At 38.7% G+C, this 16,986-nt stretch overlaps 1 protein-coding gene across 1 annotated transcript in view; it reads left to right on the forward strand.

Annotated features, from left to right (window-relative positions):
* Positions 1-11,891, forward strand: part of KLHDC1 (kelch domain containing 1) — a 51,558-nt gene extending 39,667 nt beyond the window's left edge. Inside the window, exons 10-14 of the mRNA XM_089778267.1 lie at positions 1,995-2,107; positions 4,869-4,941; positions 8,397-8,481; positions 9,017-9,069; positions 9,400-11,891. Coding sequence (XP_089634393.1) covers positions 1,995-2,107; positions 4,869-4,941; positions 8,397-8,481; positions 9,017-9,069; positions 9,400-9,574 — 499 coding nt within the window. The 3' untranslated portion in view covers positions 9,575-11,891. The remainder of the gene's footprint in view (positions 1-1,994; positions 2,108-4,868; positions 4,942-8,396; positions 8,482-9,016; positions 9,070-9,399) is intronic.
* The last annotated feature ends 5,095 nt before the right edge of the window (positions 11,892-16,986 follow it).

Raw genomic sequence — 16,986 nt, forward strand, 5'->3', positions numbered from 1 at the left:
AAGGTTCTTAAAAAGATCTCCTTTATCTACATTTCATGGTCTGAGAGCTTGTTCCTGTGTGGGGCTTTAACTCAATCCTAACAGTCTAATCTTTCTGCTTTTGTGTCAGAAAACTGCATTCCTGGTAGTGATAACATCCACAAGGAGAGTGTGTGATTTGCAAGCTCTCGTGGCAGAGCCTCTTTATGCACAAGTCTCCAAAACAAAGTGTCTTTACGACTGCATCCACAACTTGTGCCTAAAATGGTTTCCCGGTTTCATGTGAACCAGATGGTACTTGTATTCTTTCCTAAGCCATGTTCATCTCTGGAGGAGCAGTCTCTGTACCTTAGAAGTCAGGCAATGTCTGGACAGGACTAAATTGTTTGCTTCATTTGTGTCCTATGCAGATCACAGGAAGGGTCAAATGGTCTTTTCACAGATAATGTCTAAATGGATATCATGCTGCATCAAGAGTGCATATGAAATAGCTCTGGCTAAGTTCCCTAAATGAGTCCAATCTCATTTTATGAGGGTGCAAGCAATGTCCATAGCATTCCTCAGTGACATTTCTGTATTGGACATTTGCCAAGCTTCTACATGGTCATTGATGCATGCATTCATGAACCATTATACCATAACTGTATCTTCTAGGGTAGATGCAGTCTTTAGTGGAGTGGTCCTACAGTCTTTGGTTAGGTAGGCTCTGAGCTTGATGTTTTAGGAATGCTTATGAATCACCTAAATAGAATACACATCTGCATCTGCTCAAAGAAGAAGTAGTAACTGGTTCTTCAAGATGTCATGCAGTCATACATTCTACTACCTACCCTCCATCCCATCTACATCAGAGTCTCAGTCCTGGGTGTTCAGTGCGAAGGAACGGAGAGAGGATTGGGGCAGCACAACCTTATGTAAGCATTGGAGGGACTATGGCAAAAAAGTCATGAGTGCCCCCCCATGGATTCCAGAGGCAAATTTCTCTGACTCTGATGTGCTGAGCATGCACACATCTAAATGGAATACATGTTTGCATCATAAATTGAAGAACCACAGTTCCAGTAAGTAACCTTTTTTTTCTCTGAGTTGTCAGCTGGGGGATCTCATGACCTGCCCTCCATCCTCACTTTCCTTAGTGAGGAAACTAAGGAATGGTTGCGGCCACTCTGCCTTTTATGCCCTAGGGTGGGGAAGTATGAGGATATGCATAGCACAACGGACACTGAAATTCAGAGATTCCTATCTAACATGCATGAGGCACATGCACATCTAGAATCTGATCTACACGGACAACATGTTGAAGAACACGATTAATATAAAGTAAGTAACCGTTTTTCCAATAAATATCACGGATTTTGTTCTGTGATTCTCTCAGGTCTTGCAAACTAAGCATCAGGTTTTGGGAGAGTCCCCAGAAGCACCTAGCTGTTGCAGGAAATAGTTAAGTGACTCCTGTGTCCTGCCATTTGATTAGAGGGTATTGTGCCTGTAGAAGTGTGGTATCTTGGGAATAAGAAGTAAAGCCAAGGTTCCAGCCATTTGTAGTCATTAAAGATCTATTTCTTTTCTCAGCATCATGAGAATTATAACTCTGCTATCCTGGTTACATTTTAGCTTGAGTAACTGCAGCCTATGTACTTAAATATTTGGTTTCAGTTGGACATATTGTTCCTCACTTTTCATCCTAAAGTTATTCTTGTATGTTAAATAATCACTTCAGTGGTTTTAAAAAGCAGTCCCTGTGTTTCATACATAAGTTTAAGATTTATAAAGTATCTTGGGGGATGGAAACTTGCTATGTGATTATAAGATCTTTGTCATAAGTGCTGCTTTCAAAGAGCAGCTGTTACAAGGAATTTCTTGTTTCAGTTTTGGACATCTGTGTTACTTAGAATAGCTGAGGACTGCTCTACTGTAGCCTGTTCATCTTGTTCTAGAAAATGATGAACTACCACTCCAGTTCAGTTTAGATATTCTTCTTAACTTGGTCTTTTCTTATTTTTTGTTTTACCAAGAATTCATAGTAGTGGAGAGAAACCAAAAGATCGATCGTGGCACACTTTGACTCCTATAGCAGATGATAAACTTTTCCTGTTTGGTGGACTAAGTTCAGATAATGTTCCTCTAAGTAAGTAAGTCAAAGGTTACAGAATCCATCATACATGTTAGTGCTAACCTAGATAATATATACATTCAACTTCATCGTGAAGATGTTTTGGTCCAGGTGTGAATGTTTACTCAGACACTTTTTATTATTGTTTTTTGTACAATAAGTAGATGAGCTGAACAAACTCCCTTCACCAAACAGCTTACTCTCTAAACAAAGTCCAGAGGTTCACTCACACCAGTCTAAATCGGGAATAACTGCTTCAAAGACAATAGTCACAAATGTAAAGGCTCCAACAGACCACAGAAACACAATCCTATCTGATACATGTAGAATAGTGATAGAAATGTAGCCGTGTTAGTCTGGGGTAGCTGAAGCAAAATGCAGGACAATGTAACACTTTAAAGACTAACAAGATGGTTTATTAGATGATGAGCTTTCGTGGGCCAGACCCACTTCCTCAGATCAAATAGTGGAAGAAAATAGTCACAACCATATATACCAAAGGATACAATTAAAAAAAAGTGAACACATATGAAAAGGACAAATCACATTTCAGAACAGGAGGGGGATGCGGGGGGGGGGGGAGGAAGGAAGGTAAGTGTCTGTGAATTGATGATATTAGAGGTGGGGAGAGTGGGACGTCTGTGAGCTAATGGTATTTGGGGTGATAATTGGGGAAGCTATCTTGGTAATGGGTAAGGTAGTTTGAGTGTTTGTTCATTCCTTCCCGGAGAGTGTCGAATTTTAACATACTGGAACAGGACTCTAAACTCCAAGAAGCTCTGGGAGACAGACCCATAGTCTCCTATAGACCACCACCTAACCTCAAGATGATTCTTACCAACAACCACAGGACATACCACACTAATACCAACCCTGGTACTTTCCCTTGCAACAAACCCTGTTGCCAGCTTTGTCCACATATTCACTCTGCTGACACCATTATTGGGCCTAACCAAGTGAGTTATAAGATCAAGAATACATATTCCTGCGCCTCCAGAAATATAATCTATGCTATCATGTGCCAAAAGTGTCCGTCTGCTATGTACATTGGACAAACGTCTCAGATACTTCGCCAAAGAATCAATGCCCACAAAACAGACATTATACAGGATCACACAGAAAAAACAGTTGCTTGCCATTTCAAACAGAAAGGACACTGTCTGCATCCTACTTCAGAAGACATTCAAATCTGCACTTGAAAGAGAATCCTCTGAACTGGCATTCATGCTAAAATTCCACCCTCTCCGGGGAGGCCTGAACAAAGACTCCAGCTATCTTACCCATTACAAAGATAGCTTCCCTAATTATCACCTCTAACACTATTAACTCACAGACATCTACTCTTCCCCACCTCTAATATCATTAACTCACAGGCATTCACCTTCCTTTCCTCCCCCCCTGCATTCCCCTTCTGTTCTGAAATGTGATTTGTCCTTTTCATATGTGTTCACTTTTTTTTAATTGTATCCTTTGGTATATATGGCTGTGACTATTTTCTTCCACTATTTGATCTGAGGAAGTGGGTCTGGCCCATGAAAGCTCATCATCTAATAAACCATCTTGTTAGTCTTTAAAGTGCTACATAGTCCTGTATTTTGTTTCAAGTAATAAATGGTTATTACAAGGAGAAAAATTGTTCTTGTTAACTTCTGAGACGAGGACAATGAAGCAGCAGTGGGCTTAAATTGCAGCACAGATGGCATAGTTGGATATTAGGAAAAGCTGTCAGTCAGGGTAGTTAAGGAATTTTGTTGCATTAAGGTATAAAACGATCATTTTTATATTTAATTTTGGAATTCATGCTTGTAGTCCAGGGGTGGGCAAAAGCCATTCAGCGGGCCGGTTCTGGCTTTGTTCCAGCCCATGCAGCTGTTCTAGGCCCCACCCCATAGTGCATTGCCTGGGAGCCAATGTGCGAGCCCTTTGAACTGCTTCTATTTAAAGGGCTTGCACCGTCCCCGTGGCTGGCCGGCAACAGCCCCAGGGAAGGTGTGAGCCATTTAAATAGAATCAGTTGAAAGGACTCATGTGTCCCTGGCTCCTAGGCAACGCACTAGCAGCGAAGCCAGGAGCAGCAAGCCCTTTTAATAGGAGAAATTGAAAGGGCTCTCAGCTCCCATCCCCAGCTAATGTGATGCCTGGGAGCCACAGGGGAGGCGCAAGCCCTTTCAACTACTGCTATTAAAAGGCTCTGCCTGAGGCCCTTCTGGGGTGGCCCGCAACCACTTCAAAAAATTTTGAAGTGGCCCCCGCTCAGAAATGATTGCCTACCCCTTTTGTAGTCTGTGTCACTCTTGCTTTTGTTGCATGGAAATATCTACTATGCAAAATTAAGGCCTTAAATCCTTCTTCCCTGTCTGGCACCTTGGAGTTCAAGCAGAAAGGAGACTTGGAAGAAGGAGGAGGAGAAACAACAAAAGGAAATGAGAGAATATTGTGGGAATACTGTTAGATTTGTAGAGTCCCAGGGACACAGCAGGCTCTCATTGTGATGAATATAGTCCTTTCATTTCAAAATAGTCTCTGATTTGACTTGTATATTTTATATTGTGTTTTTAACTCCAGATTTCAGTGTAGCTAACTTTTTCTTCTGAGACAAAAAAGAGCTCACGAATTAAGTCACAAAGATTCTGAAATTATGGTAATTAATTCATGAACATTTTAGTCATTCTTTGGATGCTAGGCATTACAGATGGGAAAGCTCTTTATATAAACAAAAGGTAATATCTTATTCCCCAAGAATAAATTCTAAAATACATATTCTTCTTTTTTGCAGGTGATGGTTGGATTCACAGTGTCACAACAAATGGATGGAAACAACTTACCCACTTACCTAAGAGTAGACCTAGGTATAAAAAAATAAATCAGCATTTGCTGAATTTTTTGAATATTTTCAAATATTAAATAAGGCATTAAATCAACATCTGCCTTTAAAATAATGTATTTAGCAAAACTTTTTACAAAATGAGTTCAGCATAATTGAATTGAATAGCTTGCTTTATTAAGTAATTTTATTTTTTTTTCATTATTAGGTTATAGTCTTTTTATTTTCAAGATTTATTATTTAAAATGCAAACACTTTTACTAATTAACAGAAGTATACAAATACACAAACCATGCAACTTTATTATTTTTAGAAGAGACAGAACCAGGGAAATGATGTTGTACTCTTTTAGGATTCAAAGGGAATTTTAAATAATAGTTCTTTCTGTTTTTTCTCCTAAACAGAAATAGCTAATGACACTTATTGTTTTGCATAAATTATTTTTAATACAAAACAAGAGTGCTTGGATTTAAATTGCAGTATTTTGAAATACTATAATGTTTCTTAAGTGGATTCAGTTACTGATCAAAAAGAGCCCATTTCAGATATCCAGTGTCTGCCTCTTTCAGATTTGCAAATGTAGACTTTTTTCAGAGCTTCTGTAGAAAAAAAAACATAATTTCAAGGAAATCAGAGCCAAGGAAATGTGTGATTCTTTCCATGTCTGACTGAAGTCTGGACATGGAAGTTATACAGACTTCCACTGAAAATAACTACTTCAGGATAAACTTTTTTTTACTTTTACCAACATTTTTAGTATTCCCTATATTTAGAAACCAGAATACTGTATAAATGCCAGTGTTTTAAAGGACTTTATATATTCACTAGGGTGTTTCCTGGTTTCTTTCTGAATGATTTACGACCCCAATATCTCTGATGTATTTAATTAAATTATAATATGATTGTTACATCAGATATGGTTGAAATTTAGGAAAACACCTTTATGCCCAAGTATTATTAATAATCGTTTGACAGCATTTTCCATCTATAGACCTGAAAATGCTTTATGCAGGAAGATAAGTATCATTATCCATGTTTTATTGATAAGAAAATTGAGGCACAGGGAGATGGAATAACTTGTCCTGGGTAACACAGCAAGTTAGCAGCAGAGTCAGAATTAAAACAGTTGTCTTCTAACTCCCAGTACAGTTCCCTCTCTACATTGCCTCTCATAATGTAGTTGCTGGAGTACACTGCCTTCCATAGAGTAATCAAGCTGTAGATGAATGTCCAGAGTCAGGACAGGTGGGCAGGCCAAAAGGTGCAGTCACCTCTCTAGACTACAAATTAGAATGGTACCTGTGGCCCCTGGACACAAGTTCTTGACCAATGGATTGATATGAATCTGATGCAGAACTACTGAAATCAATGTAAGATTTTCTGTTGACTTGAGTGGGCTTTGCATCAGGCCATATAAACACAGATCTACTGGCTTCTAATCTGGCCCACACTGGAAATCCCTGTACATGCTGACCTATTTGGATTTGGTGCAGAGCACATTTTCAGTATCTTTACCCGTACCCTATTTCCTCATATATGCATAGGGTTATTGCAGGGCCTTCAGAACACAGAATGCATTATGCAGGCCTTCTGAGGTGGGATGAATTTGAGAACAGAATCTTAAAATGTGTTGGGGGGGGAAATGTACACATATATATATGTGTGTGTATGTATATATGTAGCTTGTATCACATGCATAAGTTCTTTAATGTATTTTCTTGAATTTCATACAAAACTTTTTCATTTATGATAATCCCCAAGAATAATTTATATAAAAGACTGTTTTTCTGTTTCTAGTTATTCATAATGAAGCGTCACTCTGACTATAAATTTTCAGTATTGACTGAACTTGTGTGTCTTGTTGAAAAAAGAATTTTGGTTTTTAATTGCAACTAGGCTAAGACTTTGCATGCCAAGTTTCTTTTCAGAATGATTTTTTTGTTTGTTATAAACTCCCAGTGTTTAACTAAAGAATAAACTATGTGATCGCTATAATTCTAGTTAGAGGGTCTGTGTAAAAAGGTTACATTGATTCAGCTTATGTACTTTGTAAATAACATGCTTTATTAGAATGTTTAGGTGATAAGTTAGAGCAGCTGTGAGAGGACATAAACTCTATCAGTCTATAGAAAAAAGCATCAGGTTTCAAGCTAGAATGTCAACAAAGTCAAGGCAGGAAAGGCTTTCCAGAGTTCTTCGATGATCAAGTCCAGGCCAGAGTTTTCCTAATGCAGATAAGACAGAGACAGATCTATCTACAGGTATGAGGAAGAGAAAAGGTGGGATACAGTTTAGTGTAAGGAGAACAGTGAATAATTGCTGAAATGAATGACATAAGAAAATGTGAGTGAATTTAGTTTTGCATGAAAATTCCATTTATGCATACTTTTTAGTAGATAAACATAATATAAGGGGCCAAATTCTGCATTGATTTACGCCCATACTATCCTGTTTACCTCAGTGGAATTACACTTGGAACAAGACCCTGGAGAATTCTGCAGTACAGTGAAAACCTACTTATATTAATCTTTGATAAAATAAGTGTATAAGAATAATTTTATTACACAATATAAACAAAACTTCTTCTGAGCATGAGTGGGAAAACTGTCACAATCAGAAAGTGATCATGCATGAATTAGTGTGAGGCAGAAAAAGGATGGATGGGAACTGGCAGAACCTGTGTTCTGAGACTCAATCCTATAATTCAGGAATAAGAGTCAACATCAAAGAGCCTACAATCCTCATTTGCTAGTATTTGTTAATTAAAAATAAAAGTGGAAAACCAATATAAAAATAAAATACTTATTAGATGTAAATATTTACTAAAATACTTGTAAGTTTTCCACTGTAGTGTTCTGTGTACAGTAATGATAGGTAAACCAATATAAGTATTTTTGTGTATATCTATAATAAAAAAGTGTATTACAAATCAGCCAGACAGCCACATTCATATGTTGGTCTGTAAGTTCTCTTAAGGTAAAATGGCTAGTGAAAATTGCTTTCCTTTTCAAATCTTCTTATACAAGTATAGACGTGAATAATTTAATCTTTCAAGCATAGTTCCTGAGAGTTGAAGCCTCCTGAAATATTTGTATACAATAAGAGTTTAATAAAATTCCTGTTGGTAAGTAGTATAAAACTAGTAAAATTCAGTTTATCTATTTGTAAGTAATAGATGTATAACATTTATAAAACTGACTGCTCCATTTAACTAAATTTATCATGCCATTATTCAAATTTATATTCAAATGAATCTTTTGAGATATGAAAAATGAGGGGAAAATCATGTGCTGTGAATGAAGTTATAGTCATTCAGGTAACGGTTGTGTGCTTTCCTGAATCCTATATTAAATCATTTGTAATCAGCTAATTTAGATTTGTTTTGCTGATAATATGCAAAAATATCAAGTATGATTTTTTTATTATTATTTATTTATTTTATTATTAAACTATTCATTCTGTTCATAAATTTGTTTGTAGGTTGTGGCACACAGCCTGTCTTGGCACAGAAGGAGAAGTGATGATCTTTGGTGGGAGCAAAGATGACTTGCATTTCTTGGACACAGTCAGTAAATTTAATAAGTCTTAGTCTTGTAATTAAAATTATTTATTTAATTTTTTAAATAATTCATCATTTTTGCTGAGAATGTAAATGGATGGACACTTGAGAGCAACTGGTGACCTAAAGCGCATCTACATCTGGTTCCGAGTGGCTTTATATGTGAGAGAGCATCCAATAGTGTGGATGCTCTCTTGCGCAAAGCTCATCATTTTTGCGATGTGTTTTTGAGGTGTGGACGCTCTTTTGCGCAAGAACTTTTTGCGGAAGACATAGCCTGAAAGGGGAAGTTAGAGAAGTCACATGTCCCCAAAGTCCTGCCTTTCTGGGCATAAAAATAAGGGGTCTGGAAGAGGCAGGTTATCTATTTTTAATCTTTATAAGATTTTTAATTGAAATATGTAAGGACTTCAGTTATATATATGGTAATCCATTTTATATTATCCTGTTGAAACAAATACATAGATATTTCTGGGATAACTTAAATGAACAGTTGATCTTGATCGTTCATCTGATTGTTCCTCTTCTTCTTCATCATTAGGGTCACTGCAGTGATTTATTGATTTTTCAAACTCAACCTTACTCACTTCTCAGGTGAGTTTAGATTATATAGTGGCACAAATTGTCTAGCACAGATAATTATGGTACTACTTTTTATAACTTAATTATTTTTTAACATAAGGCACTTTGAATTATTCTTACTTGGATCAGTAGGTAAAAAAACAAAATTATTAATCTAGTTAATAGTATAAATATGCTGTGTAAATATTTTCAAAACAGTTTTAAAGCATTGGTATTATTATGGAATAGACTATACATAAATTATATATTTTAATTTAATATTCTTCATAAAAGTTTGTTTGATGTTTTGTGTGTTTTATCTTTAGGTTATAAGACTTTAGTTAATTCTGATATTTTTTTCAGATTGTGCCTTGACTGCATTGGTAAAAATGCCAGCCTTTTAGATAATCAAATATACTGCTTACCACCCAAAATTTTGCCACAAGTGTTGAAAAAAATAACCTTTTGGGCTGCAGCTAACCATCGTCAAGAGAAAAAAGCTGAAACCGAAGGACAAGAGCAAATAAATATCACCTGAACAAGGACAAAAAATACTGACTGCTATATGTATTTATAGTGTACAGCAAACATTTTTGTTAGTGACTGTTTACTAGCAGTATACATAAGATATTTCTTAGGCTGAGTTTCTACAAGAAAATCCTTTTTATTTTCTAATGTATAGAAAAAAGTTAAAACTACATATTCTGCATATTTTAATAACACCACTTGAGGTTGCAGAAATTAACTTCTGCTCTTAGGGTCTTGGTGAGCGGTTTCATAGTGATCTTTTGGAAAGTAACAGAAGACACAGACCTTTTTCAGATGCATAAAAATGTATCTTTCGAATTTAAAATCTTATTTTCAGTTTTGTCACATCGGTACTTGCTGATGAAGACAAAATTAGTTTGACACAGTATCCCTGTAAATCTAACTCTTGTTAATATGATTGATTATATATGCAAATCCTATTTGATTTATTTCATTTAACAACAGTATATGAAAGCTTGATTGATACTGGGAGGTAACCATCCTACACATAGGCAAAAATGTCAACAAGCTGGCTAACTGTTGAACTTTAAAAGTTTTTTAAAAAGTTAAATAATTTTGTATGTGAAAATTCAAATGCAGTTCATAATAACATTGTTTTATTGTAATTCTCTAATCAATGAAAAGTTTTCAAAATAGATTTTATATTTTTTTATTTTGAATATCTAAAGTTTATATTTAATTTTGGTTTAAATATTTTGTTTATTTATTGTAAAAAGCTTATATGAAATTACTATTTTCCTATCTGTTTCAGGTATTTAGTTAATTGGGATCCAGTCATTAAAATTTTATGTAAATAGTATATTTGCATGTAGATCTATTCTTGATTAGTTTTTACCATTTTTACAATCTGACTACAAAATCGTGTGTAATTAGGAAAGGAGATTTTGTAGTCAGTATATAGCTTAGAAGAAAATGCATTATGACTGAGTATCACAATTGAGCCATATTTTCCCATTTTCTTCAACCAAGGAGACATTTGATATTAGCAAGAAGGAGCAAATAGGAATCTGAATTGTTCAGGAATGTGGTCTTTCTGTTAAAAGGGATCCTCAACACAAGAAAATGGTTCAAATGATAAAACTGGCCCCAATGACTGTAGAACTTCCTTAGGTAAATCATCTACTCCTTCCATTTCATGACTTATAGCTTGATTTGCAGCTCTTATTTTGCAGAACAAGGGGCAATTTCAAACACATCCTATCACAATGCATATATTAATTACTAAGAACTTAGGATCCTCATCCTGCAAAGATTCCTATGCATGCTTGACTCCAAGCTCATGAGTAGTCCCACTGAGTTTAGTGGGTCTACTCACATGCTTAAGGTTATGCACAGGATCAGGGCTTATAAGAGCTCTTCAAACCATCATTTGAACTGGTATGATCAAATCTGAAGACATCATCTATGTCCTCCAGCTCTTATGACTGAAGTTCAGAAGTTTTGAAAGTACTTTTAAAATTGGTTCTTTCACATACGGAATTATAGGTTTCTCAGAAGTTAAAGTTTAAGATAGATAATATCATTTTGGAATTCATTGTAACTCATTAAAAGGCAGCTTTTGCAATGAGTATATTAATGATAGTAGGGGCAATTTCCCCTCAGATCCACATGGGTACTCAAATCTGTTGTTCTGCTTCCCCATATGTGCTGAATTCACAATGACATCACTGAGAGATCTAAATACTGAAGGGCTATTCCTATTGTACATATATGAAAAGAGAATTTTGTCCATTGATTTACAGAGGAAATAGGATCAAACTGTTTTGTGGCAATATATAATCCTTAATCTGTTTGCTTTAGTTTGCCACTGCACAAATGCTGATGTCAACATTTAAAGTCAGTGGAATGTTAAATGTACATTGGACAGTCATTGTAACTCCTTAAAAGGCAGCAAGTGCACATTATAGGAACTATGAGAAGTCAAGATAGTTAATTTCAGATTGTATACAGCAGTTGAAAATTGGTGTTAATTATTTTAATACTAGCAATTTTGTTCTTACACTTGGGGAAATGTTCTTAAATAAAGAAGTTAGTATAAAAAAGAGGTAAGATATGAATAATTTTTTATGGAGACTCTGTTCGGACTCATTTATAAACATTATCAAGAGTGTCCTTAGCACCATGTTATGTTTTCATTAATGTTTCAGAATATCTGCCGTAATTTCTTTGTTTACTGTTATAAACTAAAATAAAAAGTGAGTTTCTGACAGACTACATTATAAGTGAGTTATGATCACAGACTGCAGAATATTTTGTAATTCTGTCATAAGTAACATGCTTCCATTAAAATATGTGAGTATGCCACACTTTAAAGTACGTTCTGTAATATTTAATTTCTAAAAGCAGAATATTTTCATTGACATCAGTGTGTCCCATATTTTGAATTAGTTGTACAAGTATTTCACAGTTTCCTTCCATCCGCTACTTCTGACTTCTGTCTAAAACTTTGCTAATTTTTCTTCTTTGAGTAATTGCACATGTCCATTCCACTCTAGGTGTGTGTGCACCCTGGAGCTTTTCCTCTGAGCACTACTGGTTCACACAGCATGAGTGCCCTCTGGTAGTGTGGTCGCACTACTGCATGGAGCTATCCAGGGCTGTGCTGCACCCAGCTCCTCTCTCAGTTCCTTCCTACTGTCAGTCTCAGTTACAGTCTTTGTTTCTTCTGATCTTCCCTCCTTTAGTGTAAACAGTTCCCATAGCATTTGTTGTTAGTCTTTCATAGGATATCTGTAAATAGCTTTAAGAATAAATTTTGAATATTATCTTTTTAGTGTATGGCTATGGGTGGCTTTGTTGGGTACCAGATTCTGTACAGTAGTGATGCCCCATTCATTTGTTTCAAGGCCTGTCCATTCATGTAACAGGTTTATGCCAGTGAGCAACCCAAACTTCATCTGCCTGAAGTGTCTGGGAGGGCTGTTGTAAATGACAAACACCATTCTTGCAGAGGGTTTAAACCCTGTTCAGAAAAAGGACACACTGCCAGATTCATGTACCTGCGCATGGAGTCTGCACTTTATCCGCTGTTGGAACGAGTACCAAGCATCTCCAAGTCTGTTAGGAGTGCTCCTCGTGTTCTAAGAGAGTCCTAAGAAAAGACTGCATTAAGTCTCCTAAAGAATAGGAGAAGAAGGCATCAAGTGTATGCAAGGACTCAGTGGGGCACTCAAGAAAGTCACATCCTGGGAGCAGTCTGTGAGCCAGGAGGGATTATTGACTCCAGAACCCAAGAAGAGTCCACTGAGACCAATCCCCAAAAGATAAGCACAATTCTTTGTACTGCAGATTCTGGAGCCCTTGCTGTTGCTGCCGACACCAAGGCTTTTGAGGCTGTTAGAGAGTTCCTTAACTTTTGGCATCAGTTTCTCCCAGGATTCAAGAGTCTTTCACAGTACCAATATTGAAGCCACCTGCTCGTGTGGTCCTGGTTCCCACCCCAGAGCACCACTCACCACTGACTACCTCTATTCTTGTGGTACATCTATATAGGATTGAATCTAGCGGCAAGTCAGCAATTATTTTAGTTACTCTCTTCTCCAGACCCATCTCTCCCCAGTATCAATGGTGAAAGGAGCTCACCATCCAGGTGTGAGAGGCATGCATGGAATGCAAGTACTTTCCCCTCACTCCCTGATAGTCTGGGGAATGAGATGGTCCATCCCAGAGTTCATGGGCACTGCCCTCCCTACCCTCCCGAAATGGCACCTCTGTACTGCACAACCCAGAGCCTAGGGAGGGTCCACAAAATCCACTAACCCCGGAACCCCAAAAGAGTAAATCTGGCCTGTGGGAAACCCTGAACCTTAGTCCTCCCTGTCCCCCCTCCTCCACCAGTGGGGCTGGAGCACCAGAGGTGTGAAGTGTCTCAGTTGGGAGCCACATCATTGAGGTTGGAATCAGGTGTTTTTTTTTTCTTCTCACTTGTGTGTTCCCCAACTGATTTTTTGTGGGTCAGTGGCCCCCGACTTCAAAAAGGTTCCCCACCTCTCCATAAATAAAACATGGGAACCTTTTGTGTTGGACATAAATTAATGTTTTACTTTATTTAAAACTAGCAGAAATATCCAGCATCACCCAGGGAAAATACAGTAAAAGGTGTGATGAATGATCATTGACATTAACATAGCATATTTTATTGGAAATACTTTTTTTGTTATCATAGGGAAAGGATCTCATAGTTGCAGTTTATGTGACATGCTTAACAGAAGAGTCCAGCAAATGCCTATGATCAGGCGCTACTAAAAGCGAATCAGTGGCCCAATTGAGATTCTGGGGGCCTAATTGGCAGTCTGGGGGAACCGATTTCGAGATCTAACCAATCCAGTTATTTAAGTTAGGAAATTAGTAGTATCCGTGCAAAATTTGGTGTTTCTAGCTTCTACCATTTCTGAGATCTTTTGGGACTAACAAACTTTCGGAAATATAAGAAGATGAAGTTTGATAAACTAACATGAGAAATTTAAGTGCTTAGTCTGTTTAATAATTGAAATGAATATTTTCTTTCTTAGTAGTTAAATTAAACCATTCTCCCTAGCTGCAGCACTAGTAAAATGGCTCGGGCGTAATAATGTAATTATCTGAGTTTCCTTTAGCAACAGGTGGTCCATGGAAAGGTTTGCATTGAACCACGTGGGGCAAGTGCCAAAAAGTTGGAAACCACTGTGTTAGGGGGATGGGAGAGTGCTGTGTCACAGGGGGATGGGTGGGCAGGGCTGGTGGCAATGGGGCAGGGCCGGGGGAATGGCACCCCTTCCACCCATGAGCTGCCTGGACCTGGGGCTCCGCCTGTTCTTACCCAGCACTGGCCTCACTGAGCAGCTAGAGCAGCAGCAGGCAGAAGTGGCCGAGGGTACCGGGGGCCATGGCAATCACACTGCTCGCTGTGATCCCGAAAGGTAATTTCTATAAAACCTTTATTACTGTATTCATTTTAGTATGTTATAACACCATTTTACCAATCATTGTTTCCAGTCAAATTTTTCATTAACCTCTCTTATGCACACTCATTGCATGACTATTTTGAACTCCTTTATATCTACAAAAATTGCAATCCATATTTACAAAAAAAGCACCCCCAGAAATTCCTGCCTATGGGCCTGATATAACCTCATCCCAATAGTCCCCTGCGGAGAGGATTCTGATCCCTGACTTGTAATGGCACTCAGCAAACCCCACCCTGTTCTGGGAATCCAACTAGGATCTGGTCAGGAAATAGATGAGTGTGTCCTACTCACTCACCGACCCAATGGCTCCCAGACACTCATGGGTCAGCCAGGGAGACAGGGACAGGAGCTGGGTCCCCAAAGACACAATCCTGCAGTAATTCATCCACCCAGGGATTCTTTTCATGTCATGTAGCAGTGGATCCACAGAACACCTGAACCCACCAGCATTAGCAAGACTACGGCTTAGGGCGTTTTACACCATCCTCTCCCACTGGGCTGAAAGAGGAAGTCTAGGAGCTAAAATAAACAGGAAGATCTTGGCCAGTCTCCCAGATGCAGGCACTGCAGTTAACACCTAACCAGCCCCACACTCTGAGCTGTGGGATTTCCTAGCCGAAAATGCTTACCTCCCTCGTCCTGTCTTTGTTCCTAGAGCCCATTCTTCTGGTGCCAATGCCAGCACCTCAGGTTTTTTGCATCATGTATGGTCAGTCCTGGGGGAGAGGTAGAGAGATGCCATCCGGTTTCTCATTCTGGTTTTGGGGTGCCTATATTCTTGCAGACCCATTGGTGGCTGCACACTGGGGCTGTGTCTTGACTACATGGCTCCATCGATGGAGCCATGTAGATTAGGGTTGTAGGCAAAGGGAAATGAAGCGGCGATTTAAATAATCGCCGCTTCATTTAAATTTACATGGCTACCGCACTGAGCTGACAAACAGCTAATCAGCTGTTTGTCGGCTCGCACGCTAGTCTGGACGTTCCCCCTGTCGACATCAAAGCCCTTTGTCGGCAGCCCCGTTATTCCTCGTGGGATGAGGTTTACCGGGGCTGCCGACAAAGGGCTTTGATGTCGGCAGGGGACCGTCCAGACTAGCGCACTGAGCCGACAAACAGCTGATCAGCTGTTTGTCAGCTCAGTGTGGCAGCCATGTAAATTTAAATGAAGCGGCGATTATTTAAATCGCCGCTTCATTTCCCTTTGCCCAACAAACAAATCTACATGGCTCTGTCGACGGAGCCATGTAGTATAGACATACCCTGGGAGGCGCTCTGGCTGCATCCCTGGAAGATAGGGAGCTGATTTATTCAGAGGTCCTATTGCCCGGCTTCCATCAGTCTCAGTCTTCTATTGGGTCCCATTTCTCACCTGGCTTTACCTCTCTGACATCGCAACAGCTGGTAGAGCTGGTGAATACTGTCCCTGGTGTGCTGCCTGATGACCTTGGCTGCATCACTGCTGTACGGACCCAGTTGAGCCCTGAAATTGTAAACTCAACAGTAACAAGTCACCAGGACCGGACGGCATTCACCCAAGAGTTCTGAAAGAACTCAAATGGGAAATTGCTGAACTATTAACTGTGGTCTGTATCCTTTAAATCAGGTAATAACGTGGACATACATGTGGTAGCATGTGCTAATGTAGGGCTATTCAACACACGACCTGCTGTGCAGTTTGGGTTTACGTGGGGCTCAACACGCAGGGAGCCAAACCAAAAAAGTAGTTAATGTAATGGTCTTCTGTTGATATGCATTTTAGTAGTTAAATTCCTGCACGGCCATTGCTCATTACAAGTGCTGTCATATGGGTGGAAATTGGGTAAATATTACATTTTATTAGTGTCAGCAGAACTGACTTAAATGGGTCCTGTGTGTTGTGTAGTCTTGCCTTAATCTTTGTTTTCATGCCCATCAGTGCGAAAGAATCTATTTTCATATATTTGCATGTATATGCAACCACACTTAAGTTGCAGCCCTTGGCATGTGCTTTATCATTGTGGCCCCCAGCCAGGGCTTCCAAAGTTGAGTAGCCCTGTGCTAATGTGTACATGCATGTAGACAGGGGTGCCAGTGTCTACAGAGTTATTTATATAGGTCTCTGAATAGTTGCATTTTGAGGTTGTGCTCTGTGGATTTGTATTTGGGCTTCAGGCATGAGACTTTTATCAGACCCATTGCAGCTGGGAGACTGTGTGGTCCTAATTCCACACATAAAATTGCAATAACTTTAGTGAACACACTTAAAAAAACAACAAATAGTCCTGCAGCACCTTAGAGACTAACCAAACCTGTAGCTGGTGGGATGAGCTTTCATGGGCACAGCCCCCTTCTTCTGATGAATGGAGGGGAGGGAAAGAATCATAAAAACCTGCCCCATTTCTTGTTCGAATGACCCCTGCTGACGATTTTCCTGCGACCTCTAGTGCCCTGTCACATGAAACCTGAACTTAGC

The sequence above is a fragment of the Pelodiscus sinensis genome, chromosome 5 (genome assembly GCF_052426305.1).
Source record: "Pelodiscus sinensis isolate ZL-2025 chromosome 5, ASM5242630v1, whole genome shotgun sequence".
In the NCBI taxonomy this organism is placed as follows: Eukaryota; Metazoa; Chordata; order Testudines; family Trionychidae; genus Pelodiscus; species Pelodiscus sinensis.